Genomic DNA, 21,825 nt, shown 5'->3' on the forward strand with positions numbered 1-21,825 from the left:
ACATAGAGGCTGAGTGTGGTGGCTCACGCCTGTAATCCCAGCACTTTGGGAGGTTGAGGCAGATGGATCACTTGAGGCCAGGGGTTTGAGACCAGCCTGAATATCATGAAACTCTGTCTCTACTAATAATACAAAAATTAGCTGGGTGTAGTGGCACACACTTGTGGTCCCAGCTATTTGCGGGAGGCTGAGGCAGGAGAATGACTTGAACTGAGGAGGCAGAGGCTGCAGATGAGCCGAGATCATGCTACTGCACTCCAGCCTGGGTAACAGAGTGAGACTCATCTCAAAAAAAGAAAGAAAATTGTTACACAGAGGCAGAAGGAGCAGATGGAATTTGGCCACACTGGGTGTTACTGCTTTCAACTAAATTCTACCAAATCCCAAGGCAAACGTCCAGCAAAGCAAGGTGACTGGCGAGCTGACAGGGTCATCTGTAAAGAAATGCTGATGCTCTCAGATGTGTACAAGCACGAAGATGCCAGCTGGGAGGGCTCCAGGAAGCTGGCTAGCAAGGGCACACCTCTTTCCCTCTGTTCATCTGATTGTCAAGAACTGACTGGTGCGCAGAAGAGTTGTCGATCGTCACAAGCCCCAGGCTTATAGCCTGTGACTATTTGCTTTCAGAGAAAGGAAACCAAAAGGTGCTTTTTCCCCCTCCTGCTTTTGCTTGGCCCTGGCTCCCTGCAAATCTAGCTGAGCAGGTCTGGAGTCACCAGGGGCCACCTCCCAGTGCCTTCAAACACGGGGCTCTTGGGCAGCACTCTGGGACCTCAGCGCTTCGCCTGCCGGCAAATGAACACCACACAGCTGCCAACCCACTGCCGCCACCACGCTTCCAGCTACAACCACGTCTGCCAGACCCTGCACCCTCTGCCAGGTGCAGGCTCAGCTGTTGTCACCTTCACTGGGACAGCCAGCTCTGACGGGCAGTGCCAGCCTTTCTGCAAGATCACAACACTTGGGACCACTGCCACTTCCTGGGGATAGTAATAACAGCTAAGATCTAATGAGCCCTTGCTCCGTGCCAGGCACCAGCTGAGGACTTCACTTGCTTAAGCTCACTTCAGCCTCACAGCCATCGGGAAATAAATACTGTCATTCGTCAGTACAATACTTTACAGATGAGGAAACTGAGGCTGAGAGGTAAAGACACTTGCTCAAGGTCACACAGCTAGACGTGGTGGAGGGACTTTGAGTCTGGGCTCACCACACTCTGCATCCAACCCTGCAGCACCTTGGGTGCTGCCATGCCCTCAGGCTCAGCTGCTGCTCCCAGTTGCCACCCCAAGTCTGCCCAGCTCCCCTGGAGTCCCTGGCTCTCCCACACCGTGCGGCTTGGCTGCCTCTGGTGGAGCAGCATCACTTTGGCCACATCAATGCCAGCCTCCCCAAGGACTGCGTCTTCTTGGCACTTCTATCTCTAATGGATCTGTGACAGGAGAAGACTTATGACGGTGTGATGTCCTTGTTGTCTTCTCGCTCAGACCCCAGCCACTGCCATCCTGCATGCCCAGGCCCTTGTGGAGAGTGAGAAAGAGATAGACAGAGACAGAGAAAGACAAAGAGACAGGGACACAGACAGACAGGGAGAGAAAGGGAGATGAAAAGAGGCAAAGACAGAGAGACAGATGAACAGAGACAATACAAAAACAGAGTGACAGAGACAGGTGGATGGAGGTAAGAGGTGGAGAGGCAGACACAGGCCCGCAGGGCAGCAGGGAGGCCCTGACGATGGCTGCAGTCCTGCAAGCAGGAGGTGGTGGTGGCTCGGAAGAGGGTTTTAGCTCAGAAGAAAGATGGGAACAGACGCAGGGTGTATTCTGAGGACAGAACTGACAGGGCTTGCTGACGGATGTGAAGGCAAAAGGGAAATGAAGATGGCTGCTGCGTGTGGGGCCTGGACACTCACTGCAGGCGCCATTCACTGCTACTGATAAGCAGTGTCACAGCCAGTTTTGTGTGTCAGCTTGGCTTGGCATGGTCCCCAGATATTTGGTCAAACACCTGCCTAGATGTTGCTGTGGTATTTTTGGGATGCAATGAACACTGAAGTCAGTAGCCCCTGAGTGAAGCCAAAGACCTACCAGGCTATGGGTGGGTCTCATCTAATCAGGTGAAGGCCTTGGGACAAAAAGACTGAGGTTCCCCGGGAAGAGGGGATTCTGCCTTCAGACAGCCTTCAGGCTGGAACTGCAACATCCACCCTTCCCTGGGGCTGAGCTGCCAGCCTGCCCTGCAGATTTTAGACTTGCCAGCCTCCACAATTGCATGAGTCAGTTCCTTAAAATAACCTCCTGTCTATATAGAGACTATGTATATACACAGCCTGCTCACGGATGACACACACATCCAGGACTCTCCTTTGAGATCCACAGTTGCAGATTCTGCTGACTTGAATGTCTTCTTTGATGTTGGGAAGCAATTCAACTCAAAGTCATTCAAACCTGGTCCTCTCCTGATGTTTCCTCCTTTAAAAAGTGGCACGACTCACCATCCCGTGGCATGAGCCAGACACTGGGAATCTTCCTGGATGAGTCCCTCCTGCTTACTCCTTGTGGTGGGCAGACTCATGGTCCCCAAAGGTGTCCACGCTCCAATCCCCAGAATCTGGGAATGTTACTCACATGGCAAAAGGGGCCCTGCGGATGTGATGAAGGACCCTGAGAAGGGAGATGGTCCTAGATGATCTGAGTGGCCCCTGTGTCATCATAAGGGTCCTCCTAAGAGGGAGGCAGGTGGCTTAGAGTCAGAGGAGGCGACGTGGCCACAGAAGCAGAAGTCGGAGTGACGGGGCCAAGGGACAAAGGAACGTGGATGCCTCTAGAAGCTGGAAAAGGCAAGGAAGGAGATGCTCTCTGAAAGCGGCTGGAGGGCGCACAGTCCCGACACCTTGGACCTACTCCAAACTTCTGACCCCCAGAACTACTAGAGAATACATTTACTTTAAGCCTCCAAATGTGTAGTGATTTGGGACAGTGACAACAGGAAACTAACATGCACTCCAAATCCAATCTAGCATGTTCTATGGATTGTTCCTCCCAAATCTCCCTCCCGTAGATCTGCCTCTGCCCATCTCTGCCACCGCCTGCCCCCAGGGCTGGCCTCCTCACTTCTCAGCTACTGTGCGACCCTTTCCTTGGTTCGTTACCTCTGTGCCTTCCCTCCCACCTCCAAAAAGTGGAGACCCCTCTCCACTTGGTAGCACTGCCCCCACCTAACCGGAACCACTTGCGGGGAGTTGGGGGCTCCCACTGTCCTTGGATGAGACTGAAACCCTAACCAAGGCCCTGAACGGCCATCCCCTCCAAGCTCCCTTCCCCGACACTCCGCCTCCTTCCCTGCCCTGTCTCAAGGTCCTTCTTGCTGTCTGTCAAGCAAGCCCCTCCAACCCAGGCCTCTGCATGTGCCGCTCCCCGTCAAGCGCCTCCCCTTCCTCTCCACCTCATTAGCACCTCTGACCCTTCACTGCTGCTTTCCCTTTGTCAAGGAGGCTTGCTCTGCTCTGTACGAGGGTCAAATCCTGTGGGAATCCCACGATGCATATGTACTTCAAAAACATCACCTTGTATGTAAATATATACAATTTTTGTCAATCAAAATAAGAGGAAAATAGGGACTGAATATGGCTTTTAGCACAGCCACGGAGCTAAAATACTTAAAAAGCCAGAGATGCCCGTCAGCATATCACACCCACAGTGGGCTCCCCCCATCCCTGTGACATGACAAAAGGGGCCCTGCAGATGAGAGGGGTCTCCATCCTGCAGATCGTGACCTCCACGCAGGCAAGGCCGTGTTTGTTCTCATCCGTGCAGCCCTTGAAGGGTGCTTGGTGCATGGCAGATGGGTGAACCATGTGTGGGGTAAATCAGTAAATCCAGATGAGCTCTGAGCATGAGCAGCTCCTCTCCAACCCACGTCCATCTGCGCAGCCATGGGGAAAGTGGTCCTGTAGCTTCCTCTCAGGGCTGCCACCTCTTCCCCTCTGAATTATTCCAAAACAACTTGGAAAATTCCAGAAAATGGGTTCCCTGGAGTCTTGCAGGTGGTCTCATGGGTCCACCGCTATCTCCGCTCCATTGTCGCTGGGGGAGGGCCGCTGACAAGAGGTTCCACCTTGCACAACTCAGTGACCTAAAGTTGATCTAGTGTCCTCTGTGGTTCCAAGGGGGGCGGGCCACATGGCCTGGGAGCCCTGGCTTGGTGCCCTGGCCCACGCAGCCATTCCCAGAGGCCCAGATAACCAGGACCTGATTCATTCTGGTGAACCTGCAACGTTCTTTCCTTCTGTCCCTCCTGGGAGCATGTCCTCAGGGGCATGCAGCTTCTCTCTTTACTGCAGGAACAAGAAAGGCCTCTCTACATCCACATCCCAACCCAAGGGGGTCTCTGCCCAGCCCACACTGTCCTGCACCACCCCTTTCTGGAATACTAGCACCCCTTGCCAGCCTCCCTGAGGGCAGAGCTGCCAGAATTAGCCAATAAAAACAGGATGGCCAGTTAAATGCATATTTCAGATTCACAAGAAATATTTTTCAATGTATCTAAAATTCAAATTTAACTAGGCAGTCTGCATTTTATCTGGCAACCCCAGCTAAGGGTGACTCCTCAGGCCCAGGGACGGGGGGCCCTCCTGCTGCCTGCAGGGCCTAGCAGTGCTGCACCCAGCTAAGGACAACCACAGAGCCTGGCCTCCAGCTGTCCTGAAGAGGAAGAAAGGAAAAACCACACGTTAACTCTTCAGCCATGCATCCTGTTACTTACATCTATGTAGTCAGGAGATAAAAGCAGGTTAAACCTCACTAGCAGCCCCCCGAGTCTTTCCCAGGTTCTGTCATGGTTGAGAACCACATTGTAATGTGTGTGGTTATCGGCATGGGTCACAGTGGGTGCAGCCAAAGATGGTATGAAGAAGAAAGGGCCATTGCTAGATTGCTCTCTATAAGACATGGCAGGAATTGGGGGATTTAGGGTAAGCAGGCAGGTTAGGAAGGAGAGAGGAGATCAAGAATGGGGAAGGAAGCCAAGTGTGGTGGCTCACGCCTGTCATCCCAGCACTTTGGGAGGCCAAGGCAGGAGACTGGCTGGAGGCCAGGAGTTCGAAATCAGACTGAGCAAAAAAGCGAGACCTCCCCCGCTACCTCCATCTCTACAAAAAATTTAAAAATTAGCTGGGTGTGGTGGCACATGCCTATAGTCCCGCTACTTGGGAGGCTGAGGCAGGAGGATTGCTTGAACCCAGAGGCTGAGGCTGCAGTGAGCCGACAGCACCACTGCACTCTAACCTGGGTGACAGGGCAAGATCCTGTCACCACCCTCCCCGAAAAAGGTAAAGAGAGGCCCAACAGCATCAGGGGAGGTTATGGCCTGCTGTGAGGGAAGCTGTGGGACTCCTCAGGGACAGGAATGGCCAGAGACTGCAAGAACAGAAGTTCTATCATTCAACATGCAGTTCCTGCATGCAGACGGAACCCTCCCGTTGCTATAAACCATCAGTAAAGGACATCCCCCGACACACAGCCTGAGTCCACAGTGTCTATGGAGTAACACATAGGGCAGCAGAGTCCATGAGAGTCAAGATGCAAAGCTGAGTCAGAAGTCAGAAACAGCGGGATGTATGGACCAGCGGTGACTCTAAGAAATGGAAACACCCTGTCCCCTCCTCCAAAATAAGGTGTTCCTATCCCTGAGGAATTGAGGTTTGTACTTATTTTACTTAAACTATAAAAACACAAACATACTTTTTTTTTGGTATTTTCAACAGGCAATAGTATAACTCATTCGATTATTAGTATATATTGGCCAGGCACAGTGGCTCATGTCTATAATCCCAGCCGAGGAATTTGGGAGGCCGAGGTGGGTGGATCACCTGAGGTCAGGAGTTTGAGACCAGTCTGGCCAACATGGTGAAACCCCGTCTCTACTAAAAACACAAAAATTAGCTGGGTGTGGTGGTGCACACCTGTAATCCCAGGTACTCAGGAGGCTGAAGCAGAAGAATGGCTTGAACCTGGGAGGTGGAGGTTGCAGTGAGCCAAGATCACGCCATTGCTCTCCAGCCTGGGCAGCAAGAGCGAAACTCCGTCTCAAAAAACAAAAAAAAAATTAGTATATATCACCAAAAAAGGATAACGTGTTGAGTGTCCTTATTAAAAAGAGGAATTAACATTCAGTCAAAAAAATTTATCCTATGTTGTTTACAAAACACATAGCTAAGACAAAATACAATCGAGTTTAAAGGGAAAGGATCAAACATTTCAGAAAAGATGGGGGAAATCTGGGAAAAAAAGTAATAAAGGGCGTGGCTGTGCAAATATTAAAGAATAAAAGCCCAGTAACTGGCCAGTCATGGTGAATCACGCCTGTAATCCCAGCACTTTGGGACGCTGAGGCCGACAGATCACAAGGTCAAGATCGAGACCATCCTGGCTAACATGGTGAAACCCCATCTCTACTAAAAACACAAAAAATTAGCCGGGCGTGGGGGCGGGCGCCTGTAGTCCCAGCTACTCGGGAGGCTGAGGCAGGAGAATGGTTTGAACTTGGGAGGCACCACTGCACTCCAGCCTGGGCAACAGAGCGAGACTCTGTCTCAAAAAAAAACAAAACAAAAACCCCAGTAATTAAAAGTTGGGATTTGGCTGGAACAGAAATAGATACAAATAAGAATTTGACTTGTAATATAATTGGCATTTCAAATCTGTGGAGAAAAGATTTAGTAAGTAGTCATAGAATAACTGACTAACCAGCCAGGGAAATTTAAAAAATTTGAGTCTACCATATTCCTTACAGAAAAAAATAAAAAGATTGTGGATGGATCAAAGATGTAAATATAAAAAACAAAAGCCTAAAAGTAGTAGAAGAAAATACAGGGGAACTTCCATCAACAGAGGCCTAGTGATACGTACTGAGGCCTTCCATATGGCAGGAAGTAATGGAGCCATCAAAAACAAAATGCAAGCACTGGTAGCTAACAGTCACTAGGAGCACTGCTCACTGAAAATTAATGACATTGCTACAGCACATGCACAGAATGCAATCATGTCCTTGGGAAACAGCAGGATGTGCGTGCACACCTCCATTAGCGTATACAGGAACCATCTCAGGAAAGCGACACTGGAAAGTGGCTGCTCTGGGGCAGGGGATCTGGGAATCAAGAATGAGAGTCAGGCTACACTATTCTCTGAATTTTCTGATGTGTGCATGTCATACTTTTCCCCAAATACAAAATTACAAAAGGATAATTTTAAGAGATAAACATATGTTAGTCAAACACAACAAAATTATGAGTGAAGGTAGGTATATCAATGTAGAACTCAAGCAAACACCATTGAACAGGATGAACCTGGTATTTTACACACATAAAAAGCTCACGCCTGTAATCCCAGCACTTTGGGAGGCCGAGGCGGGCGGATCACAAGGTCAGGAGATCGAGACTATCCTGGCTAACACGGTGAAACCCTGTCTCTACTAAAAATACAAAAAAAATAGCGAGGCACGATGGCAGGCACCTGTAGTCCCAGCTACTCGGGAGGCTGAGGCTGGAGAATGGCGTGAACCCGGGAGATGGAGGTTACAGTGAGCCGAGATAGCGCCACTGCTGTCTGGCCTGGGCAAACGAGCGAGACTCCATCTAAAAAAAAAATAAATAAATAAAAATTAGCTGGGCATGGTGGCTGGTGCCTGTAATCCCAGCTACTCCGGAGGCTGAGGCAGGAGAATGGCTTGAACCCGGGAGGCGGAGGTTGCAGTGAGTCGAGATCGCACCATTGCACTCCAGCTTGGGTGACAGTGTGAGACTCCATCTCAAAAAAAAAACAAAACAAAACAAAAAAAAAACACAAACAAACAAACAAACTAACTGAAACAAAATCATGGATATTTATAAAGTGAACTACACAGAATTAGAAATACAGAGAAAATTAAACCAGAAGCATAGTGGAAGAGAGTTCCCTTAAACACTTTCAAGATCAAGTAGGAAAACAGTAAATGCAATACAAAGAATCTGAATAATACAATGAAGTTTAATGGTATCCATCTATTTACAACCTTTAATGCATAAAATGTCTCATTTATTTGTCTAAATGGAATCAAATCCCGCCCAAGTCTGCTCTCACAGAATGTGCTTCCTGCGTGGTACCAAGACTGTCTAGGAGAGAGGCCTCTGCCCTGCCCTGTACTGGTGGTGCTCAGCAGCCCATGTGGAAGCCAGTGTCATCTACACAGATGCTAGTGGCCAGCCAGAAGGGCCCTCCTTCCTCCAGGTCAGGCTTGCATGTGGCTATTTGTTCTCAGGGGCACAGCACCGGGTCCTCAGCAGCCAGGAGCCATCCTGGCTCTCCCACTTCTGAAGCATCTCATATAATGGTAGTCCCCAGCATTCATGGAGCCTACTTCTCTTCCCAATCTCAGTAAATCCTTCTTTGCACTTTGTCTAGAAGCACCAGCCTCCCTCCTTTCCTTCTCCGGAAACTTCCAGCTGGTTGGTACAAGTGACTTAGACCAGAGATGGAGAAATTTTTTTGGTAAAAAGCCAGAGAATGAATATTTTAGGCTCTGGGGGCCATTCAATCTCTGTTGCAAATCTGCTGTTGCAGCATCAAAGCAGCCACAGACAAGCCAAGAATGGATCAACGTGGTTTTGTTCCCATAAAACTTTATTTATGGACACAACGCAAATTTCATTAAGTTTTCGTATTCAGAAAATATCAATGTGTTAAAAACCATTTAGAAACATACACACTTTAAGCTTGGGGGCTATACAAAACCAGAAGATGAGCTAGATTTGGCCCATGGGCCATAGTTTGCTGACCCCTGAACTAGATCATTGAAAATAAAGCCTACTGGGATTAATTCATGGGATTCTAGCAACTAAAAAAAGATGTTTTAGAAAAAAGATAACAAGCTAAATTAAGGAAGGAAGAGGATATGATTAGTGATAATAAAAGAAAGTAATAAATAAGACAGGAAAATACCCCAGCAGAAGTGATCACCAAAGCCAATGTCTGGTTCTTTGGGGCAGTGGAAGTAGAGAGGGTGGCAAGTCCAATAAAGAAAAAAATGGAAAAACATACGATGGGAGGTGTAAGAAAAGGTTTTATCAAAATGCCAATGAGATTTAAGAATTTAGAGTTATATACATCTCTAAAATTATATTTGAAGGTCCCCCAAAAAGGGAGGTTTTTTCCTAGAAAACTATAAATTATCAAAAAAATAAGGGGGAAAGATCTAAATTGACCTATTAGTTTTGAAAAGAACAAAAACACTGTCAAAGCTTCTAAGCTCCACTCTCAAGGATCTGAGCCATTTTGGATGAGTTCTATCACTTTCAAGGATCAGATGGTTAATTGAAACAATAATATGAGATGTTACCTTAATTTATGCTCCAGGCACGTGAAGTGGGGCACAGATTTTAATATTTCTTCTTGTATGACTACTGCCCACACAGTCCAGGGGCACAGATATTAACCTGTGCCATTTAATTTATTCCAGAATAAGGAGGATAGAAAGCTTTTAAATCCCTGATTAAATCAATTCATAACTAAAGAATATCTCTTAAGGTTACACACGAGCAAATTTTCAAAAATCCACCAAAGGTGGAAGGATGTAATACTTTATGACCATAAAAGATGTTATCCTTATATTTCGAAATGACTCAGTACATTAACAAGTGAAAGGAACAGGAGCATATGATGATCTTGGAGAAGGCCCAAAAGTCATTTGGTAAAATTTAAAAATCCTGCAGTATTTTTTCCAGCTTGTTTGACTGCTTAGTTTCATATTCCTTATCTCATAAATGAATTGAAGGCTATGAAAGTTTTCATTTCGGCCCCATCCACAAGATGTGACCCACAGTGCCATCTCTGCCACTCATCTCTTCTACACTTGATTTCCTCTTTATTTGTAACTTGGGATGAAATGGACAGGACTTCTGGCTCTTTCTCAGTGACTTCAATTTTTTATTACATTATAGTCAGAGAATATGACCTGTGAGATTTCTACATTTTGGAATCCGGTGAGATTTTCTTTCTGGCACAAAGCATGGTTAATTTCCATGACCATTCCAAGAGGATCTGCTGCACAAAGTTCACACACAGTGGACACATCAAGTTTGGTAACAGTGTTAGTTAAATAGCCAGATCCTTCTTTGTCTAGTTGATTTTCAAATTCTGATGGATGAGGGTTAACATATCTTGCTGTGACTGGGAATTACTTAATTTCTCACCATGTTCTATCTTTCAAAGCTATGTTGTGAGCTAATGAAAGTATATAACTATTTATCTTCTTGATAAATTATTCCTTTCATAAACTGACTGACAATACTACCACCAGTTGCTTTCTTTTAGCATTTCCTGATCTTTTTCCACCCCTTCACTGTCAGCCTTTTGGGTCACCCCTTTATTTTAGGTGGTCTCCCATAACCATCATATACACGTTTGTGATGTCATTTACAAATCAACTTGAAAATGTCCCTAAGTAGCTGAATTTAACCAGTTCACATTTACTATGATTAACAATATGCTTCAACTTACTCCCGCCATCTTATCCTTTCCTGTTTTTTCATTTCTTCTCCGGATGTTTACTGGATCAAGTGAGGCAAGCAAAACACAGAGGATTCAGTTCTTTCCAGACACTGCCTGTTTCGACTATAACAACGTGGCAACAACAGCTCCAGGAAGTAGGGCTTGCTGCTCTACCAGACTCTCCCATCATCCTCCACAGACTGTAGAAACAGGACTTACCCTTGAGACTAAGTCCCTGTGGGTCTTGACCTTATCTCAGAAAGGGAAGCGGGGGGGCACACAGGGATGGAAGAGTATGAGGGGTAAAAAAAAAAAAAAAAAAAAAAGACATTTTGGGGACAGATAGGATGAAGACTAAAGAGGACTGACTTAAACAGTCAGAGATCCCAGGCAAGTGAGGTAGGACATAAAAATTAGACACGGGAGAACACAGCATCAAGCAATATGAATAGGTTTATTTGAGAACCTAAATACAACCCACACCAGTACTGGGGCCCTCACCCATTTTACAGCGAGAAATGCCTCCTCCGTAACCAAGAAAGATTCAGTTGAGATCTAGTGTTTTCCATTCAGGTAGCCAATTCCTTCCACGTCCAGCCAGTCCCCTCTGAATACTCAGCTGTCCTCACCTATACTCTTTTTTTTTTTTTTTTTTTTTTGAGACAGAGTCTTTCCCTGTCCCCTAGGCTGGAGTGCAGTGGCGCGATCTCGGCTCACCGCAACCTCCATCTCCTGGGTTCACGCCATTCTCCTGCCTCAGCCTCCCGAATAGCTGGGAATACAGGCGCCCGCCAACACGCCCGGCTAATTTTTTGTGTTTTTAGTAGAGACGGGGTTTCACCGTGTTAGCCAGGATGGTCTCGATCTCCTGACCTCGTGATCCGCCCGCCTCAGCCTCCCAAAGTGCTGGGATTACAGGCTTGAGCCACCGCGCCCGGCTACCTACACTCTTTTAATACACTGTTCGCAGAACTGTTGTCTTAAGCCTATGACATCGAAACTGCCACACAGCCTACCCACTGGGCCCAGCGTGAACAACACATGCACATGTATCCTTCCATTTTATGCCAGCGTCCTTTTCCCTCTTTCTTCACAACACAGCAGTGTGTTCTTTTTTCCTCCGTTTATTATACCCATCGTTTCCTATCCATTCCACTGACTTACATACCCCTTTTGCCTCCCAAGATCCCCACAGGAGTAACCATATGCCAGCCAGTGTTCTTTATCTCTTAGAGTCACAAACATAAGCCCCCTTTCCTAGAAAAATGCATAGATCTACATGTACACAAAATTCTGCACATAACTTAAGAAGGTTCTAGACCTCCCCAAAAGCCATCTGCAGGTCCTAGGTTTTAAAATTCTGTAAACACAACACCCCCACCATAATTCACGATGCAGAGAAGACCTGGATCAGGGCCAGCAAAGAATTAAGAGGGGGAGGGAAAGTTGGTCTCTCAGCGAAGCCATATTTACATGCAGTATTTAGGAAGGTACAGAGTCTATAAAATGCATACATCCACCTAAAAATACACAAAATCTATATGTGCTACTTTACTCTAGAAATGCAGTTTATTTACATATGCCTAAATCTGAGCAATAAAATCGCTTTGGTATAAGTGTCATTTTCCACCGATATTTACACCAAGTTCTTACTGGCATAAACAAACACACGGCCTTGGGATCTCTGGATTTGTTCATGTGTTTTGTAATACGTTAAAATGAGAACGATAAAAAAAATTCTTAAGTTTCAACTTACTTATGATTATAAAGTTATTCTACTTCATGTACATTGAGAGTGGAAATAAAGATATCCCAGGCCTCTCTGCCCCTTAGGGGTTTGGGTAAACTTGACTCAAAACTCCATTAATTCCATGGCCTGTAGAAGCTTTTAGCTACTCTGAAGATTTCTGCATATTCTGCACATTCCTTGGAGCTTGTTCTCAGGGGCACCCTCTTCTGGCTCCTACATTTATGTGTAGTACTTACGTGTTGCCCCATTTCACCCTGGATACAGCACTCAGCCCTGCCACCAGTTTCCATAAGAAATCCACCATGCCAAACACCCCTAACTTTAGGCAAAGACTTTGTGGTCACGAAGTTTTCTACACAAGAGCTCAGAACTTCAGACCATCCTACTCCAACCTGGTCCCCTCTCCCACTCCCACTCCAAGTCTACCCTTTGTTTTCTTACCTCCGACTACCCCAGGAGATTCAAGTTCTCTCTCTTATCATGTGGAGCAATTCAGCCCTCTCCAGGTCCTACCCCAATTTTAGATGTCCAAACCCACCAGTGCTCAGCAAAACAAAAAGGAATCCAAATAACATGACCCTTTTTCCTCAATAGGCAACTGGGAATAGGAATTCATTGTATCACTAAATGCTAGGCACTTTACGTTTATTTACTTCTCCCAACATTTCCATGAATTAGGTATTTTCAAAATCATTTTAGAGATGAGAAACTTGGGGTTTAGAAAAATTAAGAAAATGAATACGGTTAGATCAAGTGCTGTATCACCTTCATTTTTCCTCTTTTCCTCTAATCCATAGATCTTAACTCAGCTTTGCTATTTATATATGGCTCTTGCCCTGTAGTAGTATCAACCTTTCTCATCTTTTCCTAGATTTTACCACTGAGTATATTTTCCATCCGCTTCTGATACTTGCTTTCCATTCACCCAGTTTTTCAAATTTCTGAGAATATCAGTACATTGTACAAAGACTGATAAATAATTCAAAAATTTTAAGAACAGAGCCAAGAGCTAGAAGGTCCCTTGGAAGGCATCATGTCCATGCTCACACAACACAAAGTAATCCCTCTTCAATTTCTGAGATGGCCTGACAAGCCGTGCCCACGTTCTCACACAGTAGACTATCTGAACGTTGGACTCTGATGCAAAGAGTTCTTCCTATCTGAAAGAGGCAATCTGCCGTTTATTCAGGCTTCAAAGTTAGAAACCATGCAGTCATTCTGGACTTATCTTGGCTCACACCCTAAATCCTAGCAGGCACCAAAGAGTGATCCCATCACAGATGACCTAACCCTGCCCCCACCCCCCACCCCCATCAGAAGGGCTAGTTTGGGTTGCTCCCATCCCAATGGTGGAACTGCAACGCAGACTTGTCTCTCAAAGCTAGTAGACGCCACAGCCAGTCAGACTGTTGACTGTGGCACAGAACGTGGGCCCCCTCTGCTTCAGCTGACAGCACTTCACGCCTTCCCGGGCATGGGCTGCGGTCAGCAGGGGCCAGGGCAAGGGTTGGAGGAACTGCCAAGGGGCACCAGGAAGATCACAGAAAGCACCAAAATGGATCACCCAAGGAAAAGGAATTAGCTGCCAATATTTTAAGATTAAATTGTGTGTGAAAATCGAGGTTGGTGTTTTCTTAGAAGAGCTGTGGGCCTGTATTCCACCGTGAACACAGAGCTGCAGCCGAGCTGAGGCAGTCCTCTCAGTGGACTGTGCTCTCTCCAGTTGGATTATTCCTGACCTGAGTCATTTATTACCTGTCTGGCTGTGACCTCAGACCAAGGTGTCCTCACACCTTGGTGTGCCTGAGAAAGGCCCATTCTAGGCTCGTTGTCCAGATGTGAGTATCAACAGCACCCCCTCCCTTCACTCTCAAGTGCTCAGTTAGGACAATAAATTACATGGTCACCCTGGGCTTAATGTGCAAGCCAATTCTCCACCACACACCCATACCCATACTCCCACATACGACCACTGAATTCACACAACTACATGTCAAGCACAGAACCCTGTTATAAAGCGATTTTATTAAATTGATTTGGACATACTGTAGGTCAAATAATATTTTCTGAAGATAACAATTACGGACTTTAAAGCTCAACATAAAATTAGTAGCTTCAAAAGGGTTAGTCATATTCCCCAGCAACAGCATGATAAAATAATTCAACTATGTAGAAATATAGAACTCTAGGACTAGCTGGAAACTCGGAAATCATTTAGCCTAATGTTTTCATTTTGAGAGAAAACTAGACTCAAAGATTAAGCAATTTGCCCAAGCTCACATACCTAATAGTAATAAAGCTAGAAATCAAACCAATTTTTCCTAAAACTAAAATTCTATCAATGATATTTCAACTGGCTCTCTATCAACTAAAAGTCTAGGCTTTTCTCTAATGCTCCAAGCTATTGTGACATGAAAGAGTGATAAGACACTACAGTAAATCGTACTTGTGGAATTCAGGCCTGGAAGGGGCTTTAGCAAATAACTAAGCCAGCCCTCTCTTTGTAAAAAGGAGGAAAAGTACGTGAAGTGACTTACCAAAGGCTTGTTAGCAGAGATGTCTGGATTAAAATCCAGATATTGACAAATTCACCCCCAAATCCCATCTCTAGTTTCATGGCCCACCCACTAAATCGTGTGCTCCTCTTAAATCTCCTTTATGCGCTGAGGTTTTAGTTATACAAAAACCCCTTCCAGTCAAACAGAAAAAATTAATTCAAATATGGAGAGAAAAATCAAACTTTCAGTATTTTTGTGACTATTTTGAGTAGTTCATTTTCCAACCTCTTAGTCAGCTGACAGACACCACTAACCTGATCACCTATTTCAGAGCTTCAAAGATCCTTAATTTCCCCCAAAGACTTCCTGAGCAAAAGGACTACATGTGGGAAATCAATGAAAACAGGAATGAGAAGAGAAACAAAGTTAAAAATTGGTTGCTTTTGTTCCTGTCATTGGGGACTTTTGGTCTTCTAAACATTCCTTGAGTTCCTCCACATGAGTTTTTAATATCAATCTAGCAAAAATTAAAACAAACGAAAAAAGGCCTATGAAAGTCAGGACACTGAGCACCTCGGCATCTCTCCCCCTCCCCACCGCTCACGAATGCCAGTGCTGGCCTGTTCCTTAAACGCACCGGCTCATCCCCCAAAGCAGCCTGTGTGCTCTGCCAGCGAGTGCTGCTTCTCCTCCGGCCTCAGCTCAACATCCCACTACGGAAAGGCCTCCCTGACCACTAGCTAATGTCACCCCACCCCCACCCCAGCCCACCACTAAATCATCACCCTAGTTTATTTTCTTCATAGCACTTAATCACTATCTCAAACTACATTATTTATTTGTTTACTTATCATCTGTCTCCTCCACCAGAAGTAAACTCCACAAGAGTAGGGACCTTGTCTGTCTCATCAGTGGTATTCCCAGCACCTAGCACAGTGCCTGGCATATAGGAGGTGTTCAATACATATTTGTTGAATGAAGAAAAGAATGATGGATTAATAAAGACGTTCATGCCTAAAAAAGAACTGATACACAGTAATCAATGAAGGGGTATCAAGAACTCCTATGCATTATTGCCCAAGATTACAGAAATAGAAATGAAACATTAGTGACTCCTCCTACCATCCACTATCTCATAAGGTCTCCCTAGCTAGGAAGGAGCTCCATCTGTTACCAAAGGAGCCCAGAGGGCAATTCTGGATGAAGAAAAGCTCTCATTTTGCTTGCTTCTTCCTCCCTGCTATTTACATTCAGCTATTTCCAAAAAAATTCAAGTGAAAAATATGTGATGCAGCCACTAGAAAATAAGTCTGAGACAGTGATGAGCAGAATCCACACAAATAAAAAAGGTTCAAGGACATATATGTCTGCCAATGACTTTTCTGATAGGCTAAGTGAATGGGTATTGAGTCACCTAAAATCTAAAATGAAAGTTAATGCCATCTAGGAAGGGATGGATACTTATGGGGATTTTGAGGACATATAGGTAGAGTGGGTTCAGAAATAATAGGATATATGGAAAGATAGGTAGGGGCTAAATCAAGTGGTAACCTCAGAAATACCAGAACGTGATCTTAGTGGGAGCTGTCTGTTTTCCAATGCATTGCCAGTATGCTCGAATAAAGAGGAAGGAAGGGCATGAGCTCCTCAAGGGGGAGTATCTGGGATAGCTTTTAAGCAAAGCATAGATAGAAGGTGACTCAGGAGGCCGGGCTATGATCGTGGCTTTTTGTGTAGTCTTTCAACTATGGAGGCATCGTGCTGGAATCCCAGGAAGCGACATCTGTGACTGGAACCTGAGAGCCATCCTGGGCGGACGCTCAGAGGTCCACATTCAAAGTCAACCTGTGGAACACACTTGGCATGAACCAACAAATCAATCTCACATATGCCTCCTCAGAAACAATGTTCTGCTAGGGATTGCTGTAAATATTTCTTGGGTCAATGTAGGTATATACAGGGTTTCCTTCCTAGTGGCACTTATGGGTTTTAAGATTTTAAACTCTTAGCAAAACGTTTTATATAACTGATATTTTGAGATGGTTTCTCTCCTTTGTGTGGACTCTCTGGTGGATGCAGAGGCTCGTACTCTGACTGAAGGCCTTTCCGCACTCATCACATTTAAAAGGTTTCTCTCCTGTGTGGACTCTCTGGTGGATGCACAGGCTCGAACTCTGACTGAAGGCCTTCCCACATCCACAACATCTATAGGGTTTCTCTCCAGTGTGGACTCTCTGGTGGATGCAGAGGCTCGAACTCTGACTGAACGCCTTCCCACACTCATAACATTTATAGGGTTTCTCTCCTGTGTGGACTCTTTGATGCATGCAGAGGCTGGAGGTGTGCCTGAAGGCCTTCCCACACTCTTCACATTTAAAGGGCTTCTCTCCGGTGTGGACTCTCTGATGCATGCAAAGGTTTGAACTATTACTAAAGCCCCTTCCACACTCACTACAGACATACGGTTTCTCACCTGTATGAACTCTCATATGAATTTGAAGATGGGAGCTCCAATTGAAGGCTTTGCCACACTCGTAACATTTATAGGGTTTCTCCACTGTGTGGATTTTCTTATGTCTATTAAGTTTTGTTGTAGTGCTAAAATCCTTACCACAATCATCACATTTATAGACCTTCTCTCCTGTATGGTCTCTCCAATGAATATGAAGTTCTGATATATGAAAGAAACCCTTATCACACTTGTCACATTTATGGGGCTTCTCAGCTGTGTGAATTTTCTGATGCATAAAAAGATCTGCTCTCTCAGAGAAAAATTCCCTACACATGGGGCACTTGTAGATCATTTTTCCTATTTGGTATCGTGATTTGGAGGAGAAAATTTCCTTACAATTACTACAGTTACAAGACTGTTATTTCATAGAGTCTCTTATTTGGCCATTTTGGCAGTCTATCTCAGGCTTGCTCTATTAGGTAAGTTTAAGGTCGGCCTAAGCTTTTCCCTGCCTGTCTTTCTATGGAAGGTTTCTTCCTGCATAGTGTTCCTCACTCAGTATTATTATTGATTATAAAGTGACATTGACTTCCACGTGAATTCTATAACTCATTAACATAGAACTTTGTTTTAGATCCTGAGTTGTCAACATTCCAAGGGGCTCTCAAAGTGCAAACCTTTGCGTTTTTGAGCCCCTGGAATCTTCCTCTTGTAGAGTAATCTTGTACTTCTCACTTCTAGAAAAAGGACTGTACAGTATATCCCCTGTATCGAAGGATGAGATACTGCTGGCTGGTCTCGAGCCCCTGCAGTTGCCCCTTGAAGAGTCAGTTTGGCATTCTGCCTCCTGCACATCAGATAGGAAAGCCTTTCCAGCAAGCAGGCTCCTCGGGGTCCAGGTATGGCAAGCCTTGCTTTGGGGAATTCCCTACATGGGTATCGTGCCGTCTCCTGTAATAGAAACGTAAATAAATAAATTGAAAATGCTTTTATCTGGAAAACTGCTTTTGATTCCAAAATTAATTTTATATAAATGTGACAGCAGTTAACACACACCTTTTTTGGTCTTGAAGAAGCTCTCTTATCTTCCAGAGATGTGTCTCTTGGATTTGCAGGTCTGAAGGAGAGAATTTGTAGATATCATGCTCCTGTTTACAGCTCAAGTATATAATCCAATTACAACCACTCATTGTAATTATCTGAGCAACATCAAGGGGAACATTATTGAAAGAGAAAAGAAATCCTCAAAAAGACCTACATGTGAGTATGAAAACCAGCTGTCCTGTACAAAGGAACAATGAAAACGATCTCCACTTTGAACTTCAGAAGGTACAACATTGCTGCTTTTGGAGATAAAACATCGTATTTGACTTGCCTTCTAATCTATAGAAAGAATAAGTACACGATGTGTTCGTATCAAATGTCATTCTCCTACTTGTCTTCAATGATTTCCTGATGTACTTAAAATAAAATCCCAATCCTTAACTCAAACACCTGACCTGCCCCTCTCCCCACCTCACTCCTTGTGATTCCTACCTCTGGCTTTCTTTTTCAGCTCTCAAACACCCTAAGTGTTTCCTGCCTCGGGGCCTTTGTATATGCTGTTCCCAGCACTTAAGCCACTCCCTCCCCTACTTTGTGCAGAGCTTTGTGGGTCAGCTGCCCCTCCCCTAACTAAAGAGGCCCCCCCGCCCCGCTAGACTCTGTTTTCATCTCCTTTGATTCCTTTAAAGCCCACACGACTTGTAATTATCGTATTTGTTCCCTGGTTTTTAACTTGTCTCCTGTACTAGGATGTAAGTGCCATGAAGGAGGAACTGTGTGCGTTGCTCTCTGTTATAACTTGGCAATGAGAGGTGTTCAGTGAATATTTTCTGAAAATCTATGCAGTACTTCAGGACACCCTCTGGCACCCACACACGTGTCCTGCTTCATTCTGGTGGAGCAGATAAAGGTACATTTCTTAGTGCCTTATTTCCAGTCTTTTGATAGCCTACAGGGGACAAAATACACAACAAATAGAATAAGGAGGAGATAAAAGAAGAAAATAAATCTCAAAATATTCACTCTGAAATCTTTTAAGGTTTAGGACTATGTTTTAGCAATCTTTTCATTTCTTTTATTCTATACGCAGTGATACTTTAAAATTAACTAAATGAAATCAATAGGTCTTCTTAAAATAACACTTTTAATATGTTCCATACAAAGAGAACATGAATGGGTGTTTGAGGAGATGTAATGTTAAAATGTAAAATAAACTGGACTGCTTATAGGTGAAAGTGTTACAATTACAAAATTCAATTAGGTACCCAAAATTTCTGCAAAAATGGCTGTATATCTACAAAAATTATGTTTGCATCTATCCTTTGTCCTAGTAATAATTCTAGAATATATCCTAAAGACACATTGGTAAAAACAGGAAATGACTGATACACCCAGTTATTCACTGAGGCAGTATTTGGCAGCAAAACTGTAAGCAACCCAAGGCCATCGATAGGGAACTAGCCGAATCGAGTATGGCACCTCCTCATAAGGCAAAAAGGAAGGAGGACCAGCACTGTGCACTGACATGGAGTGAACCCAGGTCACACTGTTAAGTTAAAAAAAAAAAAAAAAAGTAAGGTACACAATAGTATATGTTCTATGCTACCGTTTCTGCAAAAGAGGAAGGTAATACATAAACTCTGGCCTGGCACACTGGCTCATGCCTGTAATCCCAGTATGCCAGGAGCCCGAGGTGAGAGGATCACTTGAGGCTAGGAGTTTGAGACCAGCCTGGGCAACATAGGGAGACCCTGTCTCTACAAAAAAAATTAAATTAAAAAGTTAGCCAGGCATGGTGGCACACACCCGTAGTCACAGCTACTCAGGAGGCTGAGGCAGGAAGATGGCTTGAGCCTGGGAGTTCAAGGCTACACTGAGCCAAGATTGTGCCACTGTACTCCAGCCTCAGCAACAGAGTGAGACCCTATCTAAAATAAAATATAAAATAAATAAGCATGGTGAAAGATAATTCAGAATTTAATTTAATGATTACTTAATGGGGGAGAATACAGTTAAGACTTCTCTGAGTATACTGTTATATAACTCTGGAAACATATGTTTCTATAGTTAAAAAATAAAATTAAATGAATGTTAAAACAAAATAAAGAGAATAAACCTATCATGTTGGTGACATAGCCACAAATGGCTTTTGAGCATAGTATACTGATTGTACATACCTAGAACATATTCTTTTGACAAATAAGCTGCAAAGAAATCACACTTCTTTCAACAATTTAACTGCTACTGGTGTATTTTAAAGTAGGTTAATACAAATAAGTAGTTTATGTTAAAGTTGTTAGGAGCCAAGATTCAATGTAAGAAAAATTAGATTTAAATATAAAATCAAAGTTAAGAAAAAATTCTGTAATATAAAATTTGACTCAGAGATACCAGTTTGAATTCACTTTTTTTTTCTTTTTAGCTATCACCAAAAAGACCTGGAAGCAATAAGAAGTGATAGCAATGAGCACACCTAGAGCCCCTTCCCTTAAATCCTCTCCCCACCAAGAGGCAAGGGGTCCTTGGAGGAATGGCTGGGTTCAAAGCCAGAGTAGCACTTACAAAATGAGCTTGGGACATCTTGTTATGCCAGAAAGCACGAGGGCCGTGCCAAAGGAACACAGAGCCAATTATGCAACTGAGCATCAAAAGGAATAAGAAAGGCAATCGAGTGAGACGCATTAAATATACAAACCCCAGGAGCTCATAATGACGGTAGAGAATGGGGAAGAAAGAGACAGACAGGCAGGCAGAGAGATGGAGAGACCCAAGGCACTGAACAAAATCGGAATTAACTAGGGGCCCAACTTTTTACTCTGAAAATTGGTAATTAAATGGAGAGAAGCATCTATCCTATTTCCTCTATGAACTCTGTTTCAAGACAAAGAAACAACCAGCTAATATGTGCATTCTCCTCATCAAACACCTGATTCAGACCATGAAAAGCAGTGGATGAAAAAAGGGGCTGGAAGGCTGATCCGAGACTTGACATCGCCAGGATCAGGCTGTCACCACCTGAAGCCAGGGATCGATCTTAGTATGACTCAAAGAGGAACAACCAGACACCTGTGCCTCCTGCTGTGGTGCAATGGGAAGCACCCAGCATCCCCTGAAGACATTCTTGCCAAAAGACTGAAGCAAAACCTAATCAAGCCTCTGGAGCTAATTTTTAATGGAAAGAACTGAAGGGACAGAGGAACTACTAGGAAGCAAGCAGCAAAATATCAGAAGGTAAGCCACTCTACAGCACAACTGTCCTTTTTTTTTTGCAATAAGGACACGGGGGGAAAAATGCCGGTAAGGCAGGAGTTGCTCTAAATGAAAGCAACTTGAGACATATCAGATGTAATCAGAGGACCTTCTTTGGAATCTGAAGCAAACCAGCTGCTAAAAGAGGACAGTCAAGGAAATGTGATTAGGGGTATGAGATTACACTGTGTGCTGTTAACTATGTGATCATGTCATTGTAGCTATATAAACCAATGTCTACAGCCTTAGAGATGCAGGGTGAAGAACAGGAATAACAGGACATGTCGTCTGATATGTGTGACTTAAAAT

At 44.5% G+C, this 21,825-nt stretch overlaps 2 protein-coding genes across 10 annotated transcripts in view; both read right to left on the reverse strand.

Annotated features, from left to right (window-relative positions):
* RFLNA (refilin A) overlaps window positions 1-21,825 on the reverse strand; it is a 342,765-nt gene that overhangs the window by 287,135 nt on the left and 33,805 nt on the right. The window lies entirely within an intron of this gene.
* ZNF664 (zinc finger protein 664) overlaps window positions 14,279-21,825 on the reverse strand; it is a 41,395-nt gene continuing 33,848 nt past the window's right edge. For 4 of the 8 annotated variants that reach the window (XM_058425279.1, XM_032168342.2, XM_058425276.1 and 1 more), the window contains 2 exons: window positions 18,280-18,340; window positions 14,279-18,174 (listed from right to left, as the gene is read on the reverse strand). In XM_058425279.1, the coding sequence (XP_058281262.1) occupies window positions 16,790-17,575 (786 nt within the window). In that variant the 5' untranslated portion in view covers window positions 17,576-18,174; window positions 18,280-18,340 and the 3' untranslated portion in view covers window positions 14,279-16,789. Of the gene's footprint in view, window positions 18,175-18,279; window positions 18,341-18,481; window positions 18,607-19,000; window positions 19,217-21,825 lie in introns of all 8 variants that reach the window. The other 4 variants (XM_058425277.1, XM_058425280.1, XM_032168346.2 and 1 more) reach the window with 3 other exon arrangements.

The sequence above is a fragment of the Hylobates moloch genome, unplaced genomic scaffold (assembly GCF_009828535.3).
Source record: "Hylobates moloch isolate HMO894 unplaced genomic scaffold, HMol_V3 SCAFFOLD_12, whole genome shotgun sequence".
Classification (NCBI taxonomy): domain Eukaryota; kingdom Metazoa; phylum Chordata; class Mammalia; order Primates; family Hylobatidae; genus Hylobates; species Hylobates moloch.